Source organism: Prosopis cineraria, unplaced genomic scaffold (genome assembly GCF_029017545.1).
Source record: "Prosopis cineraria cultivar Desert tree isolate PC_DT_omini unplaced genomic scaffold, ASM2901754v1 PC2, whole genome shotgun sequence".
Taxonomy (NCBI): Eukaryota; Viridiplantae; Streptophyta; class Magnoliopsida; order Fabales; family Fabaceae; genus Prosopis; species Prosopis cineraria.
Genome location: NW_026555333.1, coordinates 26,068,918 through 26,093,508, shown reverse-complemented (window position 1 = coordinate 26,093,508; position 24,591 = coordinate 26,068,918). Strand labels below are relative to the sequence as shown.

At 29.1% G+C, this 24,591-nt stretch overlaps 1 protein-coding gene across 1 annotated transcript; it reads left to right on the top strand.

Moving 5' to 3' along the window:
• Nucleotides 1-7,586: 7,586 nt before the first annotated feature.
• On the top strand, nt 7,587-11,077 carry LOC129303353 (senescence-associated carboxylesterase 101-like). The gene is made up of 4 exons (XM_054942627.1): nt 7,587-7,744; nt 7,855-8,185; nt 9,447-9,974; nt 10,085-11,077. The coding sequence occupies exons 1-4, from the start codon at nt 7,722-7,724 to the stop codon at nt 10,892-10,894; spliced, it is 1,692 nt and encodes a 563-aa protein (XP_054798602.1). The 5' UTR covers nt 7,587-7,721; the 3' UTR covers nt 10,895-11,077.
• Nucleotides 11,078-24,591: the final 13,514 nt, after the last annotated feature.

The following is a 24,591-nucleotide window of genomic DNA, read 5'->3' as shown; positions in this document are numbered from 1 at the left end:
ATTTTATGTATATTAAGAAAAGTTAATTTTTTTAATATCATAAAAAAATTAAATATACGCTCATTTTTATCTTTAATTTTAAATAATAATACAATTATATTAAATATTTTCACGCTAATAAAAGAGGGATAAAATTGAAAATAGTAGTTTAATCATTACAAAATATCCCATATTTTGAATTAAAAATTATTTTTAGAATGTGTCTTATAAATAGGATCAAAGAAAGTATGTGTGTATATATATATTATAATTTAACCAAAATTAATTACTGTTATATATTTTTATTATTGTTTAATTAATAAAATTATATATTATTACCTATTTTATTAATTTATAAATAATGATAAAAATTTTTGGCCTGGGACCAATAAAGATAGCTAAAACTATAGTTATTCTGATATATATTTTATTATTAAAAAAAACAGCCATATCATATTGCTTTAATGTATTTTAAGAGGAGGGGTATTCCTGAGATTTTATATTTGTGTTTCCTTTTCTTTGATATCTTTGATACAAGTGCAACCGTTTTTCTTCACTCAGACCTTTATAATTTATTGGGAAACATAAGTATTAGTTCATATAGTTTTGGCGCGCTTTAGTATTGGTCATTGTAATTTTTTTTTTAATGTTCCACATCGTTTTAAATTTTTCCTTCTACAACATTAGTTGCTCTATTTTTAAATATGGATAGAGGGATGAATAGGAAGAATGATAGAGAGGTCTCAAAAGGATTAATTAATTTAAGTTAGGTCTTAAATATTAAATTTCAGAAATTTGCAACTCAATCTCAATCTTGCAACTCTATTATGATGAATTTACAACTTCTATTCTAAATTTTCACAAGAAAAATAAATTTTTTTATTCTTCAACCATGTTAAAACTTAAGAAACAAGTTGCAAATTCATCATAATGTAGTTGTAAAATTAAAAGATCGAGTTGCAAATTTTTAAAGTTTGGCAGTTGAAACCTCATTTAAATTAATTGGTCATTTTGAGATTTTTTTGTCATTCTCCTGGGATGAATATGTGACATTAATAATGGTGTTAAATTAACAATGTTAATGAGGATGCTAACATGTGTAAAACATAATGAGTTGATCATTTGAATTAGCAGCAGATAAAAAAGGGAAATGATTGATATTTGACAAAGATTGTTTTGGACTTGTAGAGACAAATAAGTCTTTCATCTAATGTATTCAATATTCCATTTTAACACTATTTATATCACACATCGTCCCTCTAAGTATATTTAAAAATAAAAATACTAACATTACATATACAAAAAACTATAGGGACCTGCAGTACATGAATCAATAATAAAATATGACAAAACTATTGGAATTAATAATTATATTTTTCCTAACTAATTTATTGGAAAAATGACAATTAAGAACCTCCTAAAGACATTAATTCTAATTAAGGATCATAAAATATTGAAATCCCAATTAAAGTTCATATACTTTAATAGAGGGTAACCAGCAAAGGATGTGATCCATCACACATCCCTTAAGCCTTGGATTGGGTAATCTTTTCATGACTAAAACATAATTATGTTTTAGTTTGAATTAGAACATGTGCAAATATTTTTTATAGTAATAAAAGTTTGAACATTTTTGTAGACATTTTGACAAAACTTTCTCTGTAAATAAGATATTTTAAAAATTCTACAAGACAATGTTTCAATCAAAAATATCAAGCCAATCAGGAGCAAAGCTCCTTTCAGCCAATAGAGAAAATATATAACCACATAAACAACCTAACTACAGATTATGTGGAACACCTAACAATAAGTTTACAAAATAAAATTTCATAATTAAAACTTTACATCAAGAAAAAGTGTAATCCTTAACTCCTCCACTTCTAATCAATCATAAACTCCTCAATGTTCAGTAGGTGGTTCAATGTCAACTATACTATCTGAGACCAAAATTATTTTTTAGTAAATAACGTCTCAATAATAAATAATTAAAGATGAATAAAAGAAAAGTTAAAAACAATTATGTAAATTAAGCAGACAATGATTTACATAAAAATTCAAACAAATTTAGAATAAAAGGATTCTAGATAACTTTAAATGAAGTCTTGAACCATTAAATTATCATATCAAATATTATTATCACTTGATTTCAAGGAAGCAAATAAATGAAATAAGTAATAAATAAATTACTAATTAAAAACAATGGGACATAAAATCATTTAAAAAAATTGATTGCATATTCATAGAGACTTATTAGAATAATTAACAAATGTGGACACATAGTTCATGAGTACAAATAATCAAATGTGGCTTATGTCATGAAGACAAATGTGAACACACAGTCCACAAAAGTAAGTAACTAGACATGGTCGAAGCTACAAAATAAATGCAGGTACGAGACCCACAAATAATAAGAGTGAGAGTAGAGCACACAAAAATCACACTAACTAGTCATTAACCATGGCGTGCCAAGGGCTAATAGAACTGTTATTAACAACCAGCGTTCTATATACAGTTTCTTTGTAAATTCACTTACAGATATACGAGAAAATCATCACTTTCAAAATATAATTTCTCTTTTTAATATCAAACTCACATGAAACATATAAAAGCATCAATATTTCTAAATATGAAAATTCACAATTAATATCTCATAAACTGTTCACAAATTTTTATAATTGACTTTATCAAATGAATAACTACTAGAATTTATAAAAGCATTTTCATCAATATAAAAAGTATAAGTCATGACTTTAAAAAGTAGAGTAACATTACCCACTTACTTGTAATGTTCTCAATTTTTGAAGATTTTCTCCATTTTAATTCCTATCAAAATCTTCTTCTTCCACACCCCCTATAATAATATAAGATAATACAATTTAATTAAATCCCTATAATTATAAAGATTTCTTTCTACTTCTAATTCAATTCCAAAATTAAATCATAAGATAACACTACACTTTATAAATTAATAACCATAAAACTTTCAAGAATTCACTTAATCTTTCAATAATATAAATAAATTTCTTTGCAATATTTGATTTAAATTCACAAATGAGCAACACCCAAGCCAATTCATGTTTCTTGTGAGATCCAACAAAGTTATAAAAAAAAATTCCTATTCAAGTATCTCCTTTTGAAATTTTTAAATTAAATTCATAAGATAATAGCATCCTAATCAATTATGTCTTTCAAGTAATTTAATGAAATTTTTAATAATTATAATTTCAAACAAAACTCTCTTTAATTGGAATAGAAAACATACCAAACTTTACAGAATCATCCTCTGCTAAATACTAAAAGATATTAGCTCATGCTCGTATTTTCTATTCATCTTGGGTATGAAAAATCTGCTCTCATGTGTGCGAACAATCTAAGCAAAAAATTGTAGTCTTCGATGGAGTGGATTGGCATTTGGGTGATCACCTTCTCCCCCTCTTGGTAATAGGTAATTACATTCATTATTTCTTTTTCATCTTCTTCCTTCTCCTGCATGAAAAATCTAAAATCTTACAAATTTCCTCTTCTCTATCTTTTATGGCTTATCTTCTCTCTTAGGTGAATGATAATTTTTGTATCTTTATAAATGATATTTTACATTATTTCTCTTCTATAACTAAGAAAAAAAAAAGATCTTGTTGATGATTATATAGATTATATATATACATACACAATAAATGATTTCTGACATAGATAGTATTGAAAAAAATTGAGTGAAAAAAAAAGATGTAACGTGGATGCTGATTTTTTTTTTCTATTTCGTGATGAAAAGTATGCTGATGTTGAAAAATGTAAGAGGAATGATGAATTATTGTAGTCATAGTTGGGATTATGGGAAGGATAATTGTGAAGTAAGATACAGATAGTGTCAAAAAAATTGAGTGAAAAAAAATAAAAATGTAATGTGAATGATGATTTTTATCTGTTCTGTGATGAAAGGTGTGCCGATGTTAAAAAATGTAACATGAATGATGAATTGTTGTAGTCATAGTTGGAATTACAAGAAGGATAGTTGTGAAGTAAAACATAGATGATGTTGAAAAAAATTGAGTGAAGAAAAAGAAAGATGTAACGTGGATACTAATTTTTTTCTGTTCTGTGACGAAAAGTGTGCCAATATTGAAAAATGTAACATAGATGTTGAATTGTTGTTGTTGTAGTTGGGATTACAAGAAGGATAGTTGTAAAGTAATAAATTTATATATTGCTCCTAGTTGTTTCATATTTATTTCCTATATGGGAAGTATTTCAACAAAAGATGTATTAATTTGTGAGTAATTTTGAATGCAAGATGGAAGATTTCTTACCGTAGTTGCCGCCAAAATCTCCCTCTAAGTAAGAGCTTGAAGGTATATCACCCTTTTTCCCATGTTCAATACAAAAATATAGTTTCAAAACAAGAAGGTTATAGCTTCAACTTTATTGATGGGTGTTGGACAAAAGTCCAATTTGACAATGCAATTATATTTATAAAAGCATCTGTGCACAAGAAAAATTTATAGCTTCATGATAATTTCGGTGGAAACCATTGATTTGTTTTAGTTGACCGAGCTACATTATGAAGATTATGAAGACAATACCTTTTCAGAACCACCACAAACTGTACTTCTCCCAAGACGACCACACACCAAGTGATGAAAGTCACAGTTTCAAAACAAGAAGGTGTACCATTGCTCAAGATGTAATTAGGCTAGACATACCAAGAATAGATATAAAAATCTCAATCCAATAATAAATATAGGGATTGAAAGAGGGTGAAAACCATATGCATATTAATTGATTTGAAATTGAAATTTATTTGGTTTTTATTTATTTAGTGTGTTTTGTTGTTGAATGACTTTTTGTACAGACATGCACACCATATTTTTTATACTTATAGTGGTGACAAGTCATGTAAATAAGTTTGCAGTTTATTTTATTTTTGGGAAGCAAACTACACAAGTATCATTTAGGTATATGGGATATTTTATATGAAAAAAGAGATGCAAATATAGTGTATATGTATTGAAATCAGTATAATGTAATGCTGATGTCTATTTTAAGTTTAATTATGTGCAAGTGTAACTGCTGTAATAACATAAGACTACTGAAATCACTAACGTAGAATGGAAAATTATTATTGTAACTTGAGAAAACATGGACCCTACTTGAAAATAGATTTTTCCTTAGTATCAGAGAAACTTTTGGAATGTTACAAGGTCATTTATGAATATACTAATATGGCATGAGAATATTACTATTGTATCTTGTGAAAATATGAAACCCCACTTGAGAATAGATTGTTTCCCACAATTTCAGAAACTGAGCTTTGAAAAGTTCTAATATCAGTTATGAATATACTAAAATGGCTTGGGATTCACTAAAGTCAGTCAAGATAACTCACCAATAACTTGTCAAATTTTATGTTTGTTAATGTATAATCAACTCCATTTGGAGTTCACTAACGTGGTATAGGAATATTAATATTGTATTTTATGAAAAACATGAAACCCCACTTGAAATATGATTGTTTAACAAAAAATAACTTGTCCAAATTGAAATTCACAAATGTTAATGTATAGGAATATTAATATTGTATTTTATAAAAACATGAAATCCCACTTGAAATATGATTGTTTAACAAAAAATAACTTGTCCAAATTGAAATTCATAAATGTGACTTGAAAATTTACTAATGTTGCTTGGAAATTCACTAACATTAATCAAGATAATTCACCAATGACTTGTCCAATTTCTTATAAATTTAGCAAAAAAATACTTAGAATTATTGCCGTATCATATACATTGAGCCACAGAAAATACTTAAGTACATAAAGTTTTAATTTACATCATATATATAACCAAAACATAACTTGTGAAAGTCTATATCACAATTATCTAATCTATGCATTCAATCTTTTTGGTCCTCCATGCCTAATATTTGAAATAGATATTATTACTTGTGAGGTTATTCCATTGTGTGGATGAGTCACTAACTAATATAATAGTTCAAAGCTCATTTCACTCAATTGTTCCTACACAATTAGAGCAAGTCAATTAATGGGGGCATAGTATGATCGCATCATTTCTCTTGCACAATATTGTTGCACTATCTAAGGTAAATAATGATATACATACCACAATTAGCTCTACATGAAATTTTTTTCAAGATAAAATTTGTTAATAATTTATCACTTTACAACTATCCTTTTCATAATCCCAACTATGACTACAATAATTTAGCATTCATGTTACATTTTTTAACATCGGTGTAGTTTTTATCACAGAACAGAAAAAAATTAGCATTCATGCTACATCTTTCTTTTTTTTTACTCAATTTTTTTAGCACTATCTATCTCAAAAATTATTTATTGCGTGTGTGTATATAATCTATATAATCATGAACAAGATCTCTTTTTTTTTTCTTAGCTATAAAAGAGAAACGGTGTAAAATATCATTCACAAAGATACAAAAATTATCTTTTGCTTAAGAGAGAAGAGAAGACATAAAAGATGTAGAAGAGGAAAACTGTAAAACTTTAGATTTTTTACGTAAGAGAGGGAAGAAGATGAAAAAGAAGCAATAAACGTAATTATCTATCACCAAGAAGGGGAGAAGATGATGACTTAGATGACGATCCACTCCATCAAAAACTACAATTTTTTGCTTAGATTTTTCCCACATATGAGAGTAGATTTTTCATGCCCAAAACAAATTGAGACACAAGCATGTGCTGATATCTTTTAGTGTTTAGTGAAGGACAATTTTGTAAAGTTAAATATATTTTTTTCCAATTAACGACCATAGTCCTTAATTGAGATTTCAATATTTTATGATCTTTAATTGGGATTAATGTCTTTAGAGGGTCCTTATTGAAGTTTGACACTTAAAACTTTACTTGAATTAATTGATTCTTTTGAGATCTTTTTGTCATTCTCCTAGGATGAATATGTGACATTAATAATGGTGTTAAATTAACAACGTTAATAAGGATGCTTACATGTTTAAAACATAATGAGTTGATCATTTGAATTAGCAGTAGGTAAAAAAAAAAAAAAAGAGAGATGATTGATATCTGATAAAGATTGTTTTGGACTTGCAGAAACAAAACTTGTCAATATCAAAAAGTAATTTCTAGCCATTATGAGTTAAGTCTTTTATCTAATATATCAAATAATCCTAATTTAACATTGTTTATATCACACATCATCACTTTAAGTATATTTAAAAATAAATAGACTAACATTGTATATATAAAAAATTATAGGGTCTTGCATTGAAAAAAAAGTACATGAATCGATAATAAAATATAACAAAATTATTGAAATTAATAATTATATTTTTCCTAACTAATTTATTTACTGCCCAGACAAGTTTTTAATTCTTTTTTGCCTTTTTCTCCCATCTCTTTACTTCTTTCCTTGCCTTTTCCTTCCTCCATTACCAAACGGGCCTACCTCATCCAACAGAAACCTCTGCTATGTATTGCCTTCGCCAGCCTTAGATGGGGACAGATTCATTATTCTTAGACGACCGAGAGACGTTATCGATTGCTTATCTCTGATTTAGAAAACAAAAAAAAAAAAATGAAGACTTTGAGACCCGCGTATTGACTTGACTCTGAGGCGCGGGGGTTTCCTGTGAATTTCCTAAGTAACTATCAGTTGATAATTATATATGAAACCCTCCTATGTTTGCACTATCAGATACCCACTGAATCTCATCATCACTTTTGAGTTTTTCTTGAACAGTTTGAGGATTGAAGATGACCCAGAAGCAATCTAAACTGTAAGTGAATTTTCAACTTTTTTATTAATATTCCTTTTACCTTAAGGATAACTTTTCTGCTTCTTACTATTTCTTTGTCTGAAATGCTTTGCTTGTTCTTTCGATTGCAGATTTAGCTGTGGATTAGAGTTGGCATCTTTCGTGGCCAGCTCTGACCTTCTCACTTCTTCATGTAAGCTTATCTCAGACCTGTACGCAGAAACCCATTCAGGCCAGAATCTGTTCTGGAAAATAGATAGCGAATCAGGTTTGACAATTATAGCGTTTGGGTCAACCCAAAATCATGTTCAATATGATTTGCTTCATTCGATCGACAAGGACGACAATCCCTTCAAATTTATCTGTTCCAAACCCAACCCCAATGTCTCTCTTAATCGGTCTGTATTTTCCCTGTTCAATGAATGCCGAACCCAGCTTGATCAACTAAAATCAGAATCAGAGGTACGTACTTCTTCTTTATCTCTTTTTATAACCTGGAGATGCAAGAGGAGTTATTATGAACTTTTTTTCAAAAGCAATTTGACGTCTTTTTGTATAAGCATATTGATTTGCTTGCTAGACGATTGAACTAGAGCAAAATCGTTGTTCTGATTTGTTTTCTAGTTCATCTTGTACTTCGGTTTCAAGTTTGTGTTTGTCTTTGTCTTTGGGCCCAGGGAATTTTTAATTCCTTGGTCCTTTTATTTCCTTTTAATAAGGATGACTTCTGTTTAATAAAAAAAAAAAATTGAAACCAAGTGACATTCATATGTTAGGTGTGGGCTCAGTGGCGGACACAAGGAAACCAGGGGAGCCACTCTCTAATTTTCTTTTTATTTTTTTCTTTGTGAAATGAGTTACATGTTTTTTACCCCAGAAATATATTTGGCTATATTTAGTACTAACAAAATTTAATTTTACCTACCAACAAAAGTTAGCGTGACCGGTAAAGCCAAAAGCTCTTAAAAACTTAAATGTTTGAATATCAATCTTTATATATGTAGTAATTTAATTGAGAGATGTCTACCATTCCTTTTCCATATATTAGGAGAAAAAAATCTCTATTGTTGGATGACTCTACTCCTTATGCTATCAAAGGGGAAAAAAAAGCTTTAATTAGTTACTAAACATACAATGATATTTGGAAAAAGAATATTTTTTTCTTTCCAATAAAATAGATATAGACATAAGATTTACTGTGTCAAGTAAGCAATAAAGCTTTTTAAATTGAAAACATTTTTAGATTCTAAGAATGCATTGAAATCATTTAATACTAGAAACATTTGCAATTTTGTTAAAAAATTTCACTTTTCAAATTTTTCTAACCAAGAGAAAAATTTGATTGTAACATAAATTATAGTATTATGAGCTTGATGTGTCCAAATATCCTTATTTTCAGAACTTGACTAATACAAATGAACTATGTCAAATTTTTGTAGAGGTTGAAAAATCTAATTCTTATTTATTGATGATTTTTATTTCATGAAAAATCAATGAACAAGACTTTAAAAATGAAAGTACATATTTATTTTAGTTATATATTTTTTATAAAATTCAATATGAATTTGTTGAAGTATTTATGTATTATTAATTATGTCTACGTATATTGTTTCTAATCGGCCCGCCTTACTTAAACATTCTGGCCCATCCCTCAGTATCTATGATTATATACGTATGTATTATTAAATATGATTTTTCTATATTGTTTGTATTATTAATGCAGATCAATCTCGAAAAACCAGTGATTGTTACTGGACATGCTGTTGGGGGATCTATTGCTTCTCTTTTCACTTTATTGCTGTTAGAAAAGATGGATCCGGAAAAGAAACATAAACGTCCACTCTGCATCACCTTTGGTTCTCCACTTCTTGGAGACCAAAAGCTTCAACAAGCTTTATCTCAAAGTTCTTATTTGAACTCTTGCTTTCTACATGTGATCTCTCTCAAGGACCCATGTCTTGCCTCCCCAATTTCTGATGACTACAGATCCTTTGGAATATTCCTCTTCTGTTCTGATCATGGCTCTGCTTGTTTTGAGAACCCTGATTCTATTCTGAAGATTCAAAAGGGCACGAGTCAGCTGAATCAAGGACTGCAAATTCATGATTATGAACATATTGTGTGGAATCTTAATCACAAGGCAATTTGCAAAGAGCCTGGTGTAATTCCCAACAGTATCCCTCATTCTGATGAATTCAAGGCATGCATCAGTTTGCAGTTTTGGGCTCTGGGATTTCCACAATTGCAGCAGGTACCTCAAATTCATATTTGTTCAATCTAAAATGAATTCAAATGTTAAAAACTGAAACAAACTGAATGAGGATTTGATATAACCTGGTTTTTGAAATTGATTTGTGTCAGGCAATTAACCTGGAGAATTTGATGAAAGAACTGCATGTGACTCTGGATAAGAAGAAAAGGTTTATCCCAAACAAGAAGTTGGATAACATGAAAATAAATATGGCCTATTTGGAGTGGTACAAGAAGGTTTCGAAGGAGAAGGGAATAGGTTATTACGACTGTTCTAAGATGCAGTATGATGAACCTGACCACCATGTTATCAACTTCAGGAAGCAACTCAACCTATACTGGGAACAGATGGTGGAAGAGGTAGAGAAACAGCCCCAAAAAGAAGGTGCAGCTTTTCGTACCCGATGGCTCTATGCTGGTACTAATTACAGGAGAATGGTGGAACCATTAGACATTGCTTGTTACTACAAGGAGGGAGGAAGAGACTACATAAAACAAGGAAGATCTGAGCATTATAAGCTGCTAGAGAAGTGGATGGAAAGTGACAAGAAGGAACCTGGTAGTAATGAGTTGGAAAATAGGCAGAACGTACGATCTATATTGACTTTGGATTCTTGCTTTTGGGCACATGTCGAAGAGGCTCTCATTTCGTCTCAAAAACTTAAGGCTGTAGCATCCAATGCAACAGAGAAGCAAGAGGCGGTGAATAGTTTGGATAAGTTTGAGAAGTATGTTTATGGGTTGCTAAAGAAGTATGCAGTTTCACCAGAGATTTTCTTGGAGAAAAGTAGCTTCATGCGTTGGTGGAAGGAGTACTATACAATCAAGGGAGGAGCTTCCCATGACTCTGAACTTGCCAGCTTCATGAAGAACCGAGCCAACTATAAGAAGTATGAGGATGGTGCTTATGATTTCCGCTAAAAGACCAAGGTTTTTAAGGGCAATTGTACGCAGGAGTAGGACTTCCAAATGAATTAGGATTTCAGTTTAGTTCGCATTCGATTTGTGTTCTATTTCTCTAAGAGATTTTGGAGGTTTGGCTTCTTTATGTTGAATGGATGCTTGTAAATTATCATATCTTTTAACATGATTTTTGTGGGAGAATTTCATGTTAACACCATCGATAGGACATTATATCAAATGAGGATAAAAGAATTATGAAAACTCACTACAATACCAAGAAACTTAATTGAAAATTATGTTTCATAATCAAATGACCATGATACCTTTTATAGTTTTAACAAGTAGCATCATTGAATTAATCAATAAAATTAAAATTTTAACAAATTAGTATGGCATTTCAAATTTTTTAAAGGATTAATCTCACGAATACAGGTTGTAAAGATACTTTGGTAAAAGAATAAAATAGGGGCACAGAACCGCGCCACAATGTGTAGGGTTGAATTGCTTTTTCTTTTTTAATTGCAAATTCTGGCCCTAGAGATTTTAATATTAAGTAATGTGCAGGGTTGAATTGACTTTTTTTTTTTGAAATTGCAAATTCTATCACTAGAGATTTTAATATTAACGGCGGTGGAGCGCTTTCAAGTCAAGATGGTGCAATATTACTGTTTACATGTTAAAAAATAGAAAAATCATAACTTTAAATCCTTACACTTTGTTCGCATTTTGCTATAGGTCCCTATACTTTTTTAATATTATAAGTCCTTACACTTTTATTTTTTGGTGTTTTAGATTCCTAAATAAATAAAGTATAGCAACCTTGGAGGGACCTAAAATATCAAAAGAAAAAGTATGAAGACCTAAAACACTGAAAAAAGTGCAAAGACTTATAGCAAAACGCTCGCAAAGTGAAGGAATTCAAAGTTATATTTTTTCTAAAAAAAAAAATAAAACAATATCACCCATAGTTAAATATATGTAAACTTGATCATTACTTGACCAACACAATTACAAAAAATGACCTTTTACAAAAATTAATACTAATTATATTCATTAAATAATAAATAAATTTTAATAAACTAATATTATTTCTTACTCATATAAAATATAGAAACATTATTTTGACTGATCACTTTGACTAGCTACTGAGTGATTATCGGATCATCAATCCTGAAAACATAGGTAAGTAATTAAAAATATTATATTTGTTTTAATAAAATCTTATTAAAATATTAAGTATTTCAAGATTAAATAATTTAAATATTATTATTTATAAATATCCTTGATGTGATAAAAAAGGAGGTGACAAAACTTCTTTCTACAGGTATCATTTGTCCTATTTCTGATAGCCAATGGGTGAGTCTAGTATAGGTAGTGCCAAAGAAGAGCGGGATCACAATTGTAAAGAATGAACAGAACGAGTTGATTTCTATGAGAGTGCAAAATAGCGGGAGGATGAGCATCGACTATAGGAAGTTAAATGATGCAACCAGGAAGGATCACTTCCCTATACCTTTTATTAATCAAATGTTAGAGAAATTAGCAGGCAAATCTCACTATTGTTTTCTAGATGATTTTTCAAGATATTTTTAGATTTGCATAGCTCCGGAGGATCAAGAGTATACAACATTGGATGCCATTTGGATTATGCAATACCCAAGCCACATTCCAAAGATGCATGATAAGTACTTTGTAGATTTGCTAGATAATTGCATAAGGGTTTTTATGGATGGTTTCATTGTATATCGGGATTCACTTAATGAATGTCTAATGAATTTAGATAAAATACTTGAATGATGTATTGTGAAAAAATCTTGTAATAAACTTTAAAAAATGTCATTTCATGGTTAGACAAAGTATAGCATTGGGTCATGTTGTTTCTAAGAGGGGGATAAAAGTTGACAAGGCTAAGGTAAATGTGATAACTTCTTTACCTTATCCTATTAATGTTAGAGAGGTCTGTTCTTTCCTTAGAGATGTAGGATTCTACAAGAGGTTCATACAAGATTTTAGCAAGATAACCTTGCCACTCTCAAGATTGCTGTAGAAAGATGTGAAATTCAAATTTGATAATGCTTGTGAGCAAGCATTTGATGAGTTAAAGAAGAGATTGACCACTCCGCCAATCATTCAACTGCTAAATTAGGATTTACTTTTTCAATTGTTATGTGATGCTTCTAATTATGCTTTTGGTGCATTGCTTTCACAAAGAGTTGATAAGAAATTACATGTCATAGCTTATGCTTCAAGAACTTTAGATGCGGCCCAAGCCAATGACACTACCACTAAAAAGGAGCTTTTAGCTATTACTTTTGCATTAGATAAGTTTAGATCATATCTTTTAAATGCAAAAGTTGTTGTGTTTTTTGATCATGCAACATTGAAGTATCTCTTAAGGAAGCCAGATGCAAAGCCACGATTGGTCATATGGATGCTCTTGCTTCAGGAGTTCAACTTAGAGACAAAGGATAAGAGTAGAGCTAAGAATTCTATTGCAAGCCATTTGAGTCATATTGAATCTCCTATGGTTCCTTCTATTCCTATTAATGGTAATTTTCCTGATGAATGCTTGTATGCTATGCATGATGTTACTCCTTAGTATTGCTGACTTAGTTAATTACATAGATGCCTCTACATTGCCTGTGCATTTAAAGAAACATCAATTAGATAAGTTTAAGAGGGAAGCTAGATATTACATTTGAGATGATTCATACCTTTGGCACATATGTAGTGACCAGATTATTAGGAGATGTATTTCTGACACTAAGTTTGAATCCATTTTTTGTCACACACTTGCTTGTGGAGGATACTTTAGTCCACAACACACTGCTAGAAAAGTTCTTGATTATGGATTGTATTGGCCTACTCTATTCCGTAATACATATACATTTTGTAAGCATTGTGCTAGATGTCAGCATGTAGGAAATATGTCTCATAGAAATGAGATGCCCCAACAATCTTTACTTTTTTGTAAAATATTTGATGTGTGGGGTATTGATTTCATGGAGCCTTTTTCCTATTTCATTTGGATTTTCTTACATTTTACTAACTATTGATTATGTTTCTAAGTGGGTAGAAGCCAAAACCACAAGAACTAATGACTTTGCTGTTGTTGTAGATTTTATTAGGTCACATATCTTTTATAGGTTTAGTATTCTAAAGGCTATTATCAGTGACGTATGCAGAGTTTGTTGAGTAAGTATGGGGTTGTGCATAAGATGGCTACCCCTTATTACCCCCAAAATAATGGGTAAGTTGAAGTTTCTAACTGAGAGATAAAGCAGATTTTTGAGAAGACAGTGCAACCCAATAAAAAGGACTAAAGTAAGAGACTTGATGATGCATTATGGGCATACAAAACTACTTACAAGACTCTGATAGGAATGTCTCCTTATTGACTTATTTTTGGGAAAGGTTGTCACTTACCTGTGGAGATTGAGTATAAAGCTTATTGGGCAGTGAAGCAATGCAACATGGATTTGACTAAAGTAGGAGCTCAAAGAAAATATCAATTGTAAGAGCTTGAAGAATTTTTCTTGGAAGCATATGAAAATTCAAGAATCTATAAGGAAAAGACCAAGTTGATTTATGATAAGTTGATAGTTAGAAAAGAGTTTAAAGTGGGGCAAAAAGTGTTGCTCTATAATGCCATATTGAAACTTATGTCAAGAAAACTTCATTTTAAATGGGAAGGTTTTTTTATAGCTACTAAAGTGTTTTCTTATGGTGGAGTAGAGATTATGGCACAGTCTACTGGAGCAAAGTTTAAAGTCAATGGGCACTGGTTAAAGCATTTTCATGATGGATTCAAGCCACACATTGTGGAGGAGTTTTCCCTCTAAGATAGCGCTTAATCGATCAGGTTGTATCCCTTCTCTTCACTTTTAATTTATATTTTCCTAAACATCTTTTGGACTATGTTCTACATTGAGGACACTATAGATTTTAAGTGTAGGGGGAGGTTTTTGCTGTTTTATTTTTCTATTTTTTTTGTTTTTATTTTTTATTTTTGTTCTTGTTTTCTTGAAAAATAAAAAACTAATTTGTGTGAAGTTGCAAATTTAAGATAATTTTAGTTTGGATGTATTTGAGCATGATAAGTAATTGATCTTATATTTGAAATTCAAGTTAAGTGGCAATGAATTTGGTTTCAATGGATTAACATGATAGTCTTTAGCTTGTGAGGATTTGGACCTAATATAATTATCTTCTTGTGTGTATTTTTCTATCACTACTCTCATTCTAGAACTTGTCTTGATTCTTAATTGAGACTATAATTGCATATGCTTTACATGAATATGATTTAGGCATTTTGTTTTTCTTTTAACCTACTTAGCCAAATAGCCATCTCATGCAATTTATTCTTTGTTAGCCCCTTTGAGCCTAAATCTTTTCTTTAAAATTTTAACTAACTGAAAACATAACCCATAAAAATCTTTTTCCTTCAATTTTCTCACCTCACTTTAGGTAATAAAAAGTGTATCATAATATTTATTGGAATGAATGAATATGCTTGAAGAGAGATTTGGGTTATTTTGAAAAAAAAATATAGAAAAAAATAAAAAGGTGCATGAAGTAAAGGAAAGAAAAACAAAACAAATGGAGAAAAATAAACTCAAATCAATTTATTTTGTTTCTTTCATTCTATATGTTTCGTTTCAAATATGCTTTTCATTTTTTTAAAACTTATTAGCCTTCATTTTCCTATACCATACCTTTACCTAAACCCCATTACAACCTAAAATAAAGTCCTTTTGATTCTTGCATTGCATATAACATAGATAGGGGAGACCTAGATGATAAACAAGCCTATAGTAGTGAGGTTTTGAGAGGGAAACTTGAGTGAAACACTTACCTATATATACTTGAGAGTTGAGAGTTAAACACCTGACCTTTGTGAGGAGCTAGTGCTTGATTTATTCTTACTAAATGAAATTGCCATGATACTTGTTATTTTGAATATAAGAGAGATTGATTTGAGCATTAAAGTGTTGAAAAGCTAAGATTGTTTCTTATTCTTTGTTGCTTCTACATTTCTTTTCTTGAATTTTGGAATTTAAGTTTTGCCCAAGAGTGTAAAAATCTAAGTGTGGAGGAATTGATAAATGATAATTTTATATATTTTTATTCTTTTAATTTAGACTTTTAAATATTTATTTGAGGCTAATTGAGTTTAATTGGATATTATTTAATTTTATTAGCCAATCTTTAATTTTGAAATTTTAACTATCTAATTTATGATTTAAAAATATAAATAATATCTTTAATATTTTGCACAGTTGCTATTTAATTTTAGTTTATTTGTGCAGATTTTGTAGATTCAATTTGAAAAAAGATTGATAGAGAATATTTTAGATAAGAAGAATATGGGCATGTTAGAAGATCAAATTAAGAATTAAATATTTAAAACTTTGTTTATATTTGTTTTGAGTTTTTTAGTGTAGTTTTTAATTAAAATTATTTAAAATAATTTTATCTTTTTAATAAATTATTAAGTTTTATTAGAAAAGAAAGAAAGAGAGACGCAGCAGTACCGGAACGCATCACTTTTTATGTATATAAAGAAAACACCGGAGGACGCATGACTTTTACGAGAAAAGAAACAAGGAGTGAATGGCAGAGGCACACATGCGGGCGATCGCTCTTCATCTTTTTAATGGCTTCCCATTTTAATGTGCGGTGTTGTTCAATTTTTAATTTTATGAAGGGTTAATTTTTTTTTTTAGTGTGATCAGTTACAAACTATGATCCTAAACTTTAATCAGAGTCATTGATATTCAGAAAAAAATTTTATTTTAGCTTTATTTTAATTTTATCTTCTTCTCTCAACCTTTAAATTTTATGATTTAATTACTATTGCTGATTAGAGTAGTTTTATTACATAATTTTTGAGTTATAAATTTTATCTGAGATTTTTCTTGCTATAATCGATTAATATAATAACTTAATAGTAATTTTGTTTGACTTGAGTGACTCCTGTTGGATATTATAAATATTTTTGAGTATTTCAAAAGAAATTACTATAAATTAATAATATTAATTAGTATTTAAGTCTATTTATTATTTTATAACATATAATCTAAAAAACATTATTATTTAAAATCATTTTTTAATTGTGATTAAGGTGGTTTTATTGCTCAATATTATGAAATCTGCCTATAAAAGGCAATGCTTGCCACAAGTTCAATGAGAGCCTTGATACTCTCGACCTTTCTCTCCTCTTCTATTATACTAGTTCATTATGCAGTTACCTGAGTATATTTTGTAAATTTTTATTGTTTTATGTCCCTACTTTTAGTAGGTAGAGTCTGTTTAATCCTGGAGAGCTGCCGCATGATCAACTCGGTGTGGCAAAATAGTTCTTAAGGATAATGTCCTTGGACACGACTTAAGCTATGATTTCACTAGCTATTGTCAACAATCTTAAAAGCTATTTTTTAGCAACAATGGAAATGAGGGAACAGTACAAATGCTCAACCCACAAACACCTGGTTCATATAGGTCTTGGTGTGAGTGGATACAATGATGGTATAAGGGCCAGTGGATCTAATGCTTTGGTGCGGGGCATGCAGTCGAGGCCATCCATGATTATTATAATTGCAAGTCTGTTTTTAGGCTACCCGATAACCAGATTCACTTCAACCTTGTGCCATGCATTTGATATATGGCAAACACTCTCAACTAAAAATCGCTGAAATAAGGAGAAGATCTGCTGAAATGAGACAAGCTATATTCTCAACTGTATTTCTTATTTTATTATGAGAAATATGATGATTAAATAGAAAAGTCTTGGGGTGTGTTCAAATCTGATGGTGGAGTTAAATAAAATAAAAATAAATAATCATTAAGATGATTTTCTTACTTTTGCTTGTTTCTAGCTTTCGTTTTTGCTGTTTCTCCTTGTTGCTCTTGTCGTCAATGCATGTTTCTTCCTTGTTAGCTTTTCACTGCACCTAGTTCAGGATGGTTTCTGAGTTCAATAATATTGATGTGATTTAGACCTCACGTACATATGTATAGTTTTCTCATTATATCCAAGTGTTAGGTGTATCATGAATGCATTCAAAGTTTTTAGCAACGAAGGATGTTGGACGTCTCGTAAGGAGTTATCAATAATCATGACCTGTCTAAGTGCCAATTTTGATTCTCTTTTGGCATTCATGGTTCCTTAATAATTTTTGGGTGTTATGGATTGTTTATAAAGAGGCATAATAAGCTTTCAATTTTATAAATATTGAGGCTAATAAAATAGAAAATATTAATAGATTAAGTCTCAACGTATATACTTTAAACTTTAAGTGATTGTTGGCCAAAAACACTATTTGGAGTTTGAAAAATTAATGCTAGTATTTGTCGTTTGGCACCTAATCGATGATAAGAATTGATTATATTTAAACCATGCGCATGTTAGTTGTCTGAAAGGTTAGGATTAAAGCTTGATGTTTTATTTACATAAATTGGTAGATGTTGCAATTTTCTATGGTATTATATTCAGTATATGCCAATTGATGGGAGACATTTTTTTTGTAAATTAAATATTTGTAATTTAGTGAATATTATTTATAAATGGGGATTATATATGATTCCCTAGTTATGATACCATTCGGTTATTTAGACATTAATGTGTTGTTTGTTGTATTTTAAAAGTGAATGAATTATTGTAAAGTGGTTACACAATAATGTCCAACACTTAATGATGTTTTATTTAAAGCATAAACGTTTTGGTGCTTGTGTGTAGTAAATTTATTGTTATGAGAAATCACATGGTGTTTGCTTGCACAATTGTGCTGCTTTATATGGATGTTGCCTAAAAATGTTTTAATTCATTCACAAGTTTTAATATCCAAAATATGGGGGCTATGTGCATGGGTTTATGCATGGTGAGTTTAAATTACGAGAAATTCTAATTTAATTAGAATGGGAAGATATTATATGGTGGAATTTTAATTTAATTAGAATAATTATTAATTAGGTACAAAATATTTTTCATGTTATTGAAATATATTTAAAAGGGTGGGATATCCTGCAAAAACTATTGCAAAAGAAAATGTGTGTTATACTAAATAATTAATCTCACTTTACAAATGCCAAGATATGGTTTGTGTTTTGATTTAGAGGGAAGAATTAATTATGAGGAGGCTGTTATTTGCATGAGGGGCAAAGTTTACGGTGGTGGTACAAACTTCATCATTTATATGGTGTAAATAAATGTATTTTAAAATAGGCATGTGACCTATTTAATTATCTTGGCATCAATATTCATTTTTATGAATAATGATTTGTTTATATGTGTTATGATCCCATGAAATAAATAGAATATTTTTTTAAATTATGAGATTGTGAATAATGAATCCTTGGTGTATAAAATACACATATGTTAATGTGAGAAGAGCCACTAGTGATTATCCACCCTTAGTGGTGTTGAAAACAAATATGATAATAAGATCATAGAGTTTATTACCCTGAAATTGGAGGCTAAGTTGTGAAAAATTTCCTTAGCAATTATTTTGGTGTAAATTTGACACTTAGTGTCGATAAACATTTCTATGATGCAAACATGATAAAAAAAATGAAAATGAGATGATCTTATTGCTCAATCTATGTATGTATTAACAAATTTTTGAGAGCTTGTTGCATTAATTCATGTTAATCCCATGATATATATTTTGTGGATATTGAGCATATCAAGTATAATTTCATAAGAGGATGAGACAAATGAGTGTTTGAGGAATACCATAAATGTTGGTATCATATATAATGGATTCCCATTGTATTAAAATAATACAATGATGTTAACTAAATTTTATATTAAGATGAGGAAAAATTCATTTGTAGCCAAATAAAATATTATTTGAGCCAGAGTTTATTACTCTGAAGTTGGCTAATAATGAGGCTAAGTAGTTGAGAAACTTCTTAGTGAATATTCTACTATGAGTAAAACCGACGCAAGCCATGTCGATGATTTGTGATTGGTAAATGGCAATAGTCATTGTAAAGAGAACAATGGCATATATAGATATCATTTGAAATATAATTAAGCATGCTAAAAGAGGAAGTTATCTCAATTGATTATGTGAGATCAAATAAAAATCTGACGGATTTGTTAACTAGCCCCTGAGGATGATTTTAATTATTAAAATATCGAGGGGAATGAGACTTAAGCCTATTTGAAATTAATAGTGATGGCAATCCAACCTTTGTGATTGGAGATCCTATGAAGAAGGTTCAATGGGTAAGAACAAGTCAGTTGTTAGTCACCAAATTTTTTGTCCCTTCCTATAGCTTGAGAAAGTGCTAAAATGCATTAATCAGAGGTTGAGTGAAAACTCTTAATGTTTTTCATAGTCCTTATGGATGGTGTATTCATTGCAGATACACTTAATGAAAACACCAATAAGAATGTGGAGTGGGGCTACTCCTATGAGATCATGGTGAAATCTTTAGAGCATTTGTTAAAATCAGGCACGCGCATGGCCTATAATATGCAAAATTGTCATTAACAACAAAAATTGTACGTGAGGGTATAATTTGACTAATAAGATCTCTAGCACACGACCAAGATCTGTTGGTTCAATAACAAAGTTACACCGACTTTTTTGTGTGTTAAGTTTTATTGGTCTAGGTTTAGTTCAAGTTGAAAGACACAAAATTCGAAGTGATTATCTTCTGTGAGAATAACTCAAATGATAGTGGTCCTTTTGACACATGTGGAGGATTTTTACAATTGTGTCAAAAAGAAAAGTCCTATGTTGCTCAAATGAATGAAGGCCTTAATTTATAGATACTAAGATGTGAACTTGGGCTAATAAATGGGCTTAGAGGAGAAATAAGCTCTTACATACAATTGCACACAAGTTAGTCGTAATTTTGAGCAATTTTTCAAAATTTTGGAAACTATTTCTTGGAGATACAAAATTATTTGTATAAGATAGTTTTACAAAAATATTCCTTCCTTTTAAAATATGTGGGGGATTGTTAGATATTATAAATATTTTTGAGTATTTCAAAAAGAATTATTATAAATTAATAATATTAATTATTATTTAAGACTATTTATTATTTTATAACATATAATTTAAATAATATTATTTGAAACCATTTTTAACTGTGATTAAGGTGGTTTTGTTGTCCATTATTATGAGATTTGCCTATAAAAAATAATGTGCTTGCCACAGGTTTAATGAGAGCCTCGATACTGTTGGCCTTTCTCTCCTCTTCTATCATACTAGTTCATTATGTAGTTACGTGAGTATATTCAATGAATTTCTGTTATTTTATGTCCCTTTTTTTTAGTAAAAAGAGTTTGTTTAATTTTGGGAAGTTGCCACGCGATCAACCCGATGTGGCGGAATAGCTCTTAAGAACAATATTCTTGAATACAGCTCAGGTTATGATTTCACCAGCTATTGCTAACAACTCCGAGTGTCATCCATCTTGAGTTTTCAAGTAGATTTGTCACTCCAACAACGAAATCCGCAACCCACAAACTCTTGTAGCTTTTAGAGTAGTTCTTTATTGGATTATTTCTACATTGATTCACCCATCAACGAACACACAAGTTTATTCATTCAAAACCGTCGGAAGAATCTGATCTTCCCTCACGTATTCTCAAAGAACTATCATCAATCATCAATTGGCGAGGACATTTATTACTGTAACTGTTTTTTCTCAAAAATTTCCTTCTCTATTTTATCTGCAAGTCAATTTCGTTATGATTATTTTCAGTCTTTTCCTTCACCATGTAATCTTGAAATTTGATTAATGCAATTTTCCTTTTAATCAAAAAGTTAATTTTTTATCTCTAATTAATTAAAGATTAAAGAGAGTAAGGAAGGTAACGAATTGAAAGACTTCGTGACTACTTTCCAGCTTCATGGCCATTGACTAAGGAAGTCGAACTTTTCCCCACATTTTACAGGGAACTTCCTTTTCAACTATCTGACAATAATTATTATTACTTTTGCAATCTTAAGTGCTGACAAGGATTCATTATTGTTAGATTGTTCGACGCATGAGGAAATAAAGGATACATTATCGATTGTTAATTGGGAGAATAACATATTAATCCCTCTTAAATAGAAAAATAATAATTTGATTACACAAAATATGCTAATGACAGTCAGATCCCAATTGACTTTTTTGAAATTAAATTTCTATGTGCAATTACTTTAGTACCCTCTACAACTAATTTTACATGGTTTACATATTTGATATAAGTATTCACAAGTTTGGCTCCATCAATAACTAAAACGATTTATGAAATTACAACTTTTTATTAGTAATTTTCTTCAATCAACAAAGTCCAACTAATTTTATGTGGCTTATAAATTTAGTACAAGTATTTGCATGTTTGGTTTCACTAATAATTAAAATGATTTAGAAAATTACAACTTTCTATCAACAAATTCCAATTAATTTTTTATAGTATATAATTTTGATATAAATATTTGCAAGTTTGATTTCACTAATGACTAAAACGATTTGAAAAATTACAATTTTCTAAAATGTAAAAAGGTACTCAAGTAATTTTACACATAAATTTAATTTCAAAGAAGTCCTTTAAAATTTTACTGTTATTATCAAATTTTATAGGGTCAAATTATCATTTATCTATTTTAGAAGAATTTATCTATCACTCTTCCTTGTTAATTTCAATTGAAAAAAAAAAAGATTTTACATTTGTGAATTAAATGCAAACTGCGTGACCAAAGTTGGTGATATGAAGTCGAGAGTTTGACATCAATAATTAATGATTAAAATTATAATTAAATTGTGATCAAATTAATTAAAATATTAATTTAATAGTTTATTGATTCAATTAAACATATTGACCTGATTTCCATGTCATGCTTTTTTGCCTTCATCAAAGAACTTTATAATTTTTTACGCTATCACCCATCATTTTCAAAACATTTGCATGGATGTGGGAGTTGTATTATTCCAAATTTCTTTAGGCATGATAAAAAGCAAGTGGTTAATGTGGAAATTAATATGAATAAGGGATGATATAACATAAGAGAATTTCAACTAAGGATCATAAAAGAGAGATGTTTACCAGTTGGTCCTAAAAAAATCTAAAATTTCAGTGTAGGATTTCTGGAATAAATTGAAATAAAATTGATAGCGGAAAAGACTGAAATGCCTTTTTATAAAATTAACAAATACTTGATTACTACCTAACTTTACTTGTTAATTGCTTACTTACACTTGTTAATTACTTAACATTACTTATTACATAATTAATTAGTTAATTTTGTGATTCCATAATCTTAAGAATATTACTTATTAATTTTATAATTTTACTTGTTAATTTGTCAATATGACTTGTTAACCACTTAACTTGACTTGTGAATCATTTACAAGACTTGTTCACTCAATTTGATTGAAAAGCACCGGTATTAATTGTTAATTTTCTTACTTCAGTTGTTAATTTACCAATATCAATTATAAATTACTCGACTTCGCCTTTCAATAGTCATGCTAATATCAATTGTTAATTATCCAACTTTTATTTTTTCAATTTATCAATATTAATTATAAATCACATGACTTATCAATAATCATATTAATTTAATTGCTTTGTCCCACATGTAGAATCATTTGTTGCTAATTCTCTAACTTTACATGTTAATTTACCAACATCAATTATTATTTATTTTTTCTTTCTTTTTCAAAAAGACATTTTAGTCTTTTCAGTCACCCATTTTAATTCAATTTAGTCCAAAAATCTTATAGTAAAATTTTAAATTTTTTTGGACCAATTAATAAATATGTCTCTTTTATGATCCTTAATTAAAATTCTCCCAAATAACATTTGGGTGGACAAAAAAGTCTTGCTGCAACTAGAACTATAAAAAAAATATGATTTTTTGACAGTAATTTTTACGTGCGGTGAAAAAAATCAGACTAAAAATTTAATTTTAATAATGATAATCAAAAGTCATCACAAAAATTGGACTCAATGTCACCACCAAAACAGGATTTTTGATGATAACTTTTAATTATCATTATTAAAAGTAGATTTATGGCAATAATTTTTAACATTTATCACCAAAAATTAATTTTTTATCATCGTCAAAAATATTTTATAAAAATAATTTAAAAAATAAAATAATTCATACAATTTCTTTTGATTGTATTATTTGTCACTACTAAAAAATATTTTTAAAAAATTAAATATAACTCCAAATTATATGAAGTAATTTAGAAAAGTATCATTTAAATTATTAACAAAATTTTCTGATGAATTATTTTAAAAAAATTAAAATTAAATAAAACCATTCAAAAGATATTTAAAAAATTAAATTTTTAATTTCTTTTTTTATATATAGAATAAAAAATAAATGATAGGATTAAAAGAGATAAGTGTCATGAAAATTTTTTTACGAGAGACGCTTTGTATTTTAAATATTTTTTTGAAACAATATCACCTTAACTTTTTTTTAAAAAAATATAATATTACTCAATCACCAAAGTTAATCATTAGTTTATTTTAATTTTCAAGTGATTGTCACTTGATATTTTTAAAAAAATTAAAACAAAAAAAAAATCCACATATCATCCCCTTCCCATCTTCCCTTCAGATTCGCTATCATCAAAAGAGTGTAAGAGAGCTTCGGGGACTTCTTCTTCCTTGTCATTACTGCCCCAAGCAAGTTTTTTCTCCTTTTTCTCCCATCTCTTTACTTCTTTCCTCGCCTTTTCCTTCCTCCATT

Coding starts and splice junctions, on each gene's coding strand:
- LOC129303353 (XM_054942627.1), top strand. CDS start 7,722: ATGACCCAGAAGCAATCTAAACT. Junction 8,186..9,446: donor AACTAAAATCAGAATCAGAG/GTACGTACTTCT, acceptor TTATTAATGCAG/ATCAATCTCGAAAAACCAGT. Junction 9,975..10,084: donor GATTTCCACAATTGCAGCAG/GTACCTCAAATT, acceptor GATTTGTGTCAG/GCAATTAACCTGGAGAATTT.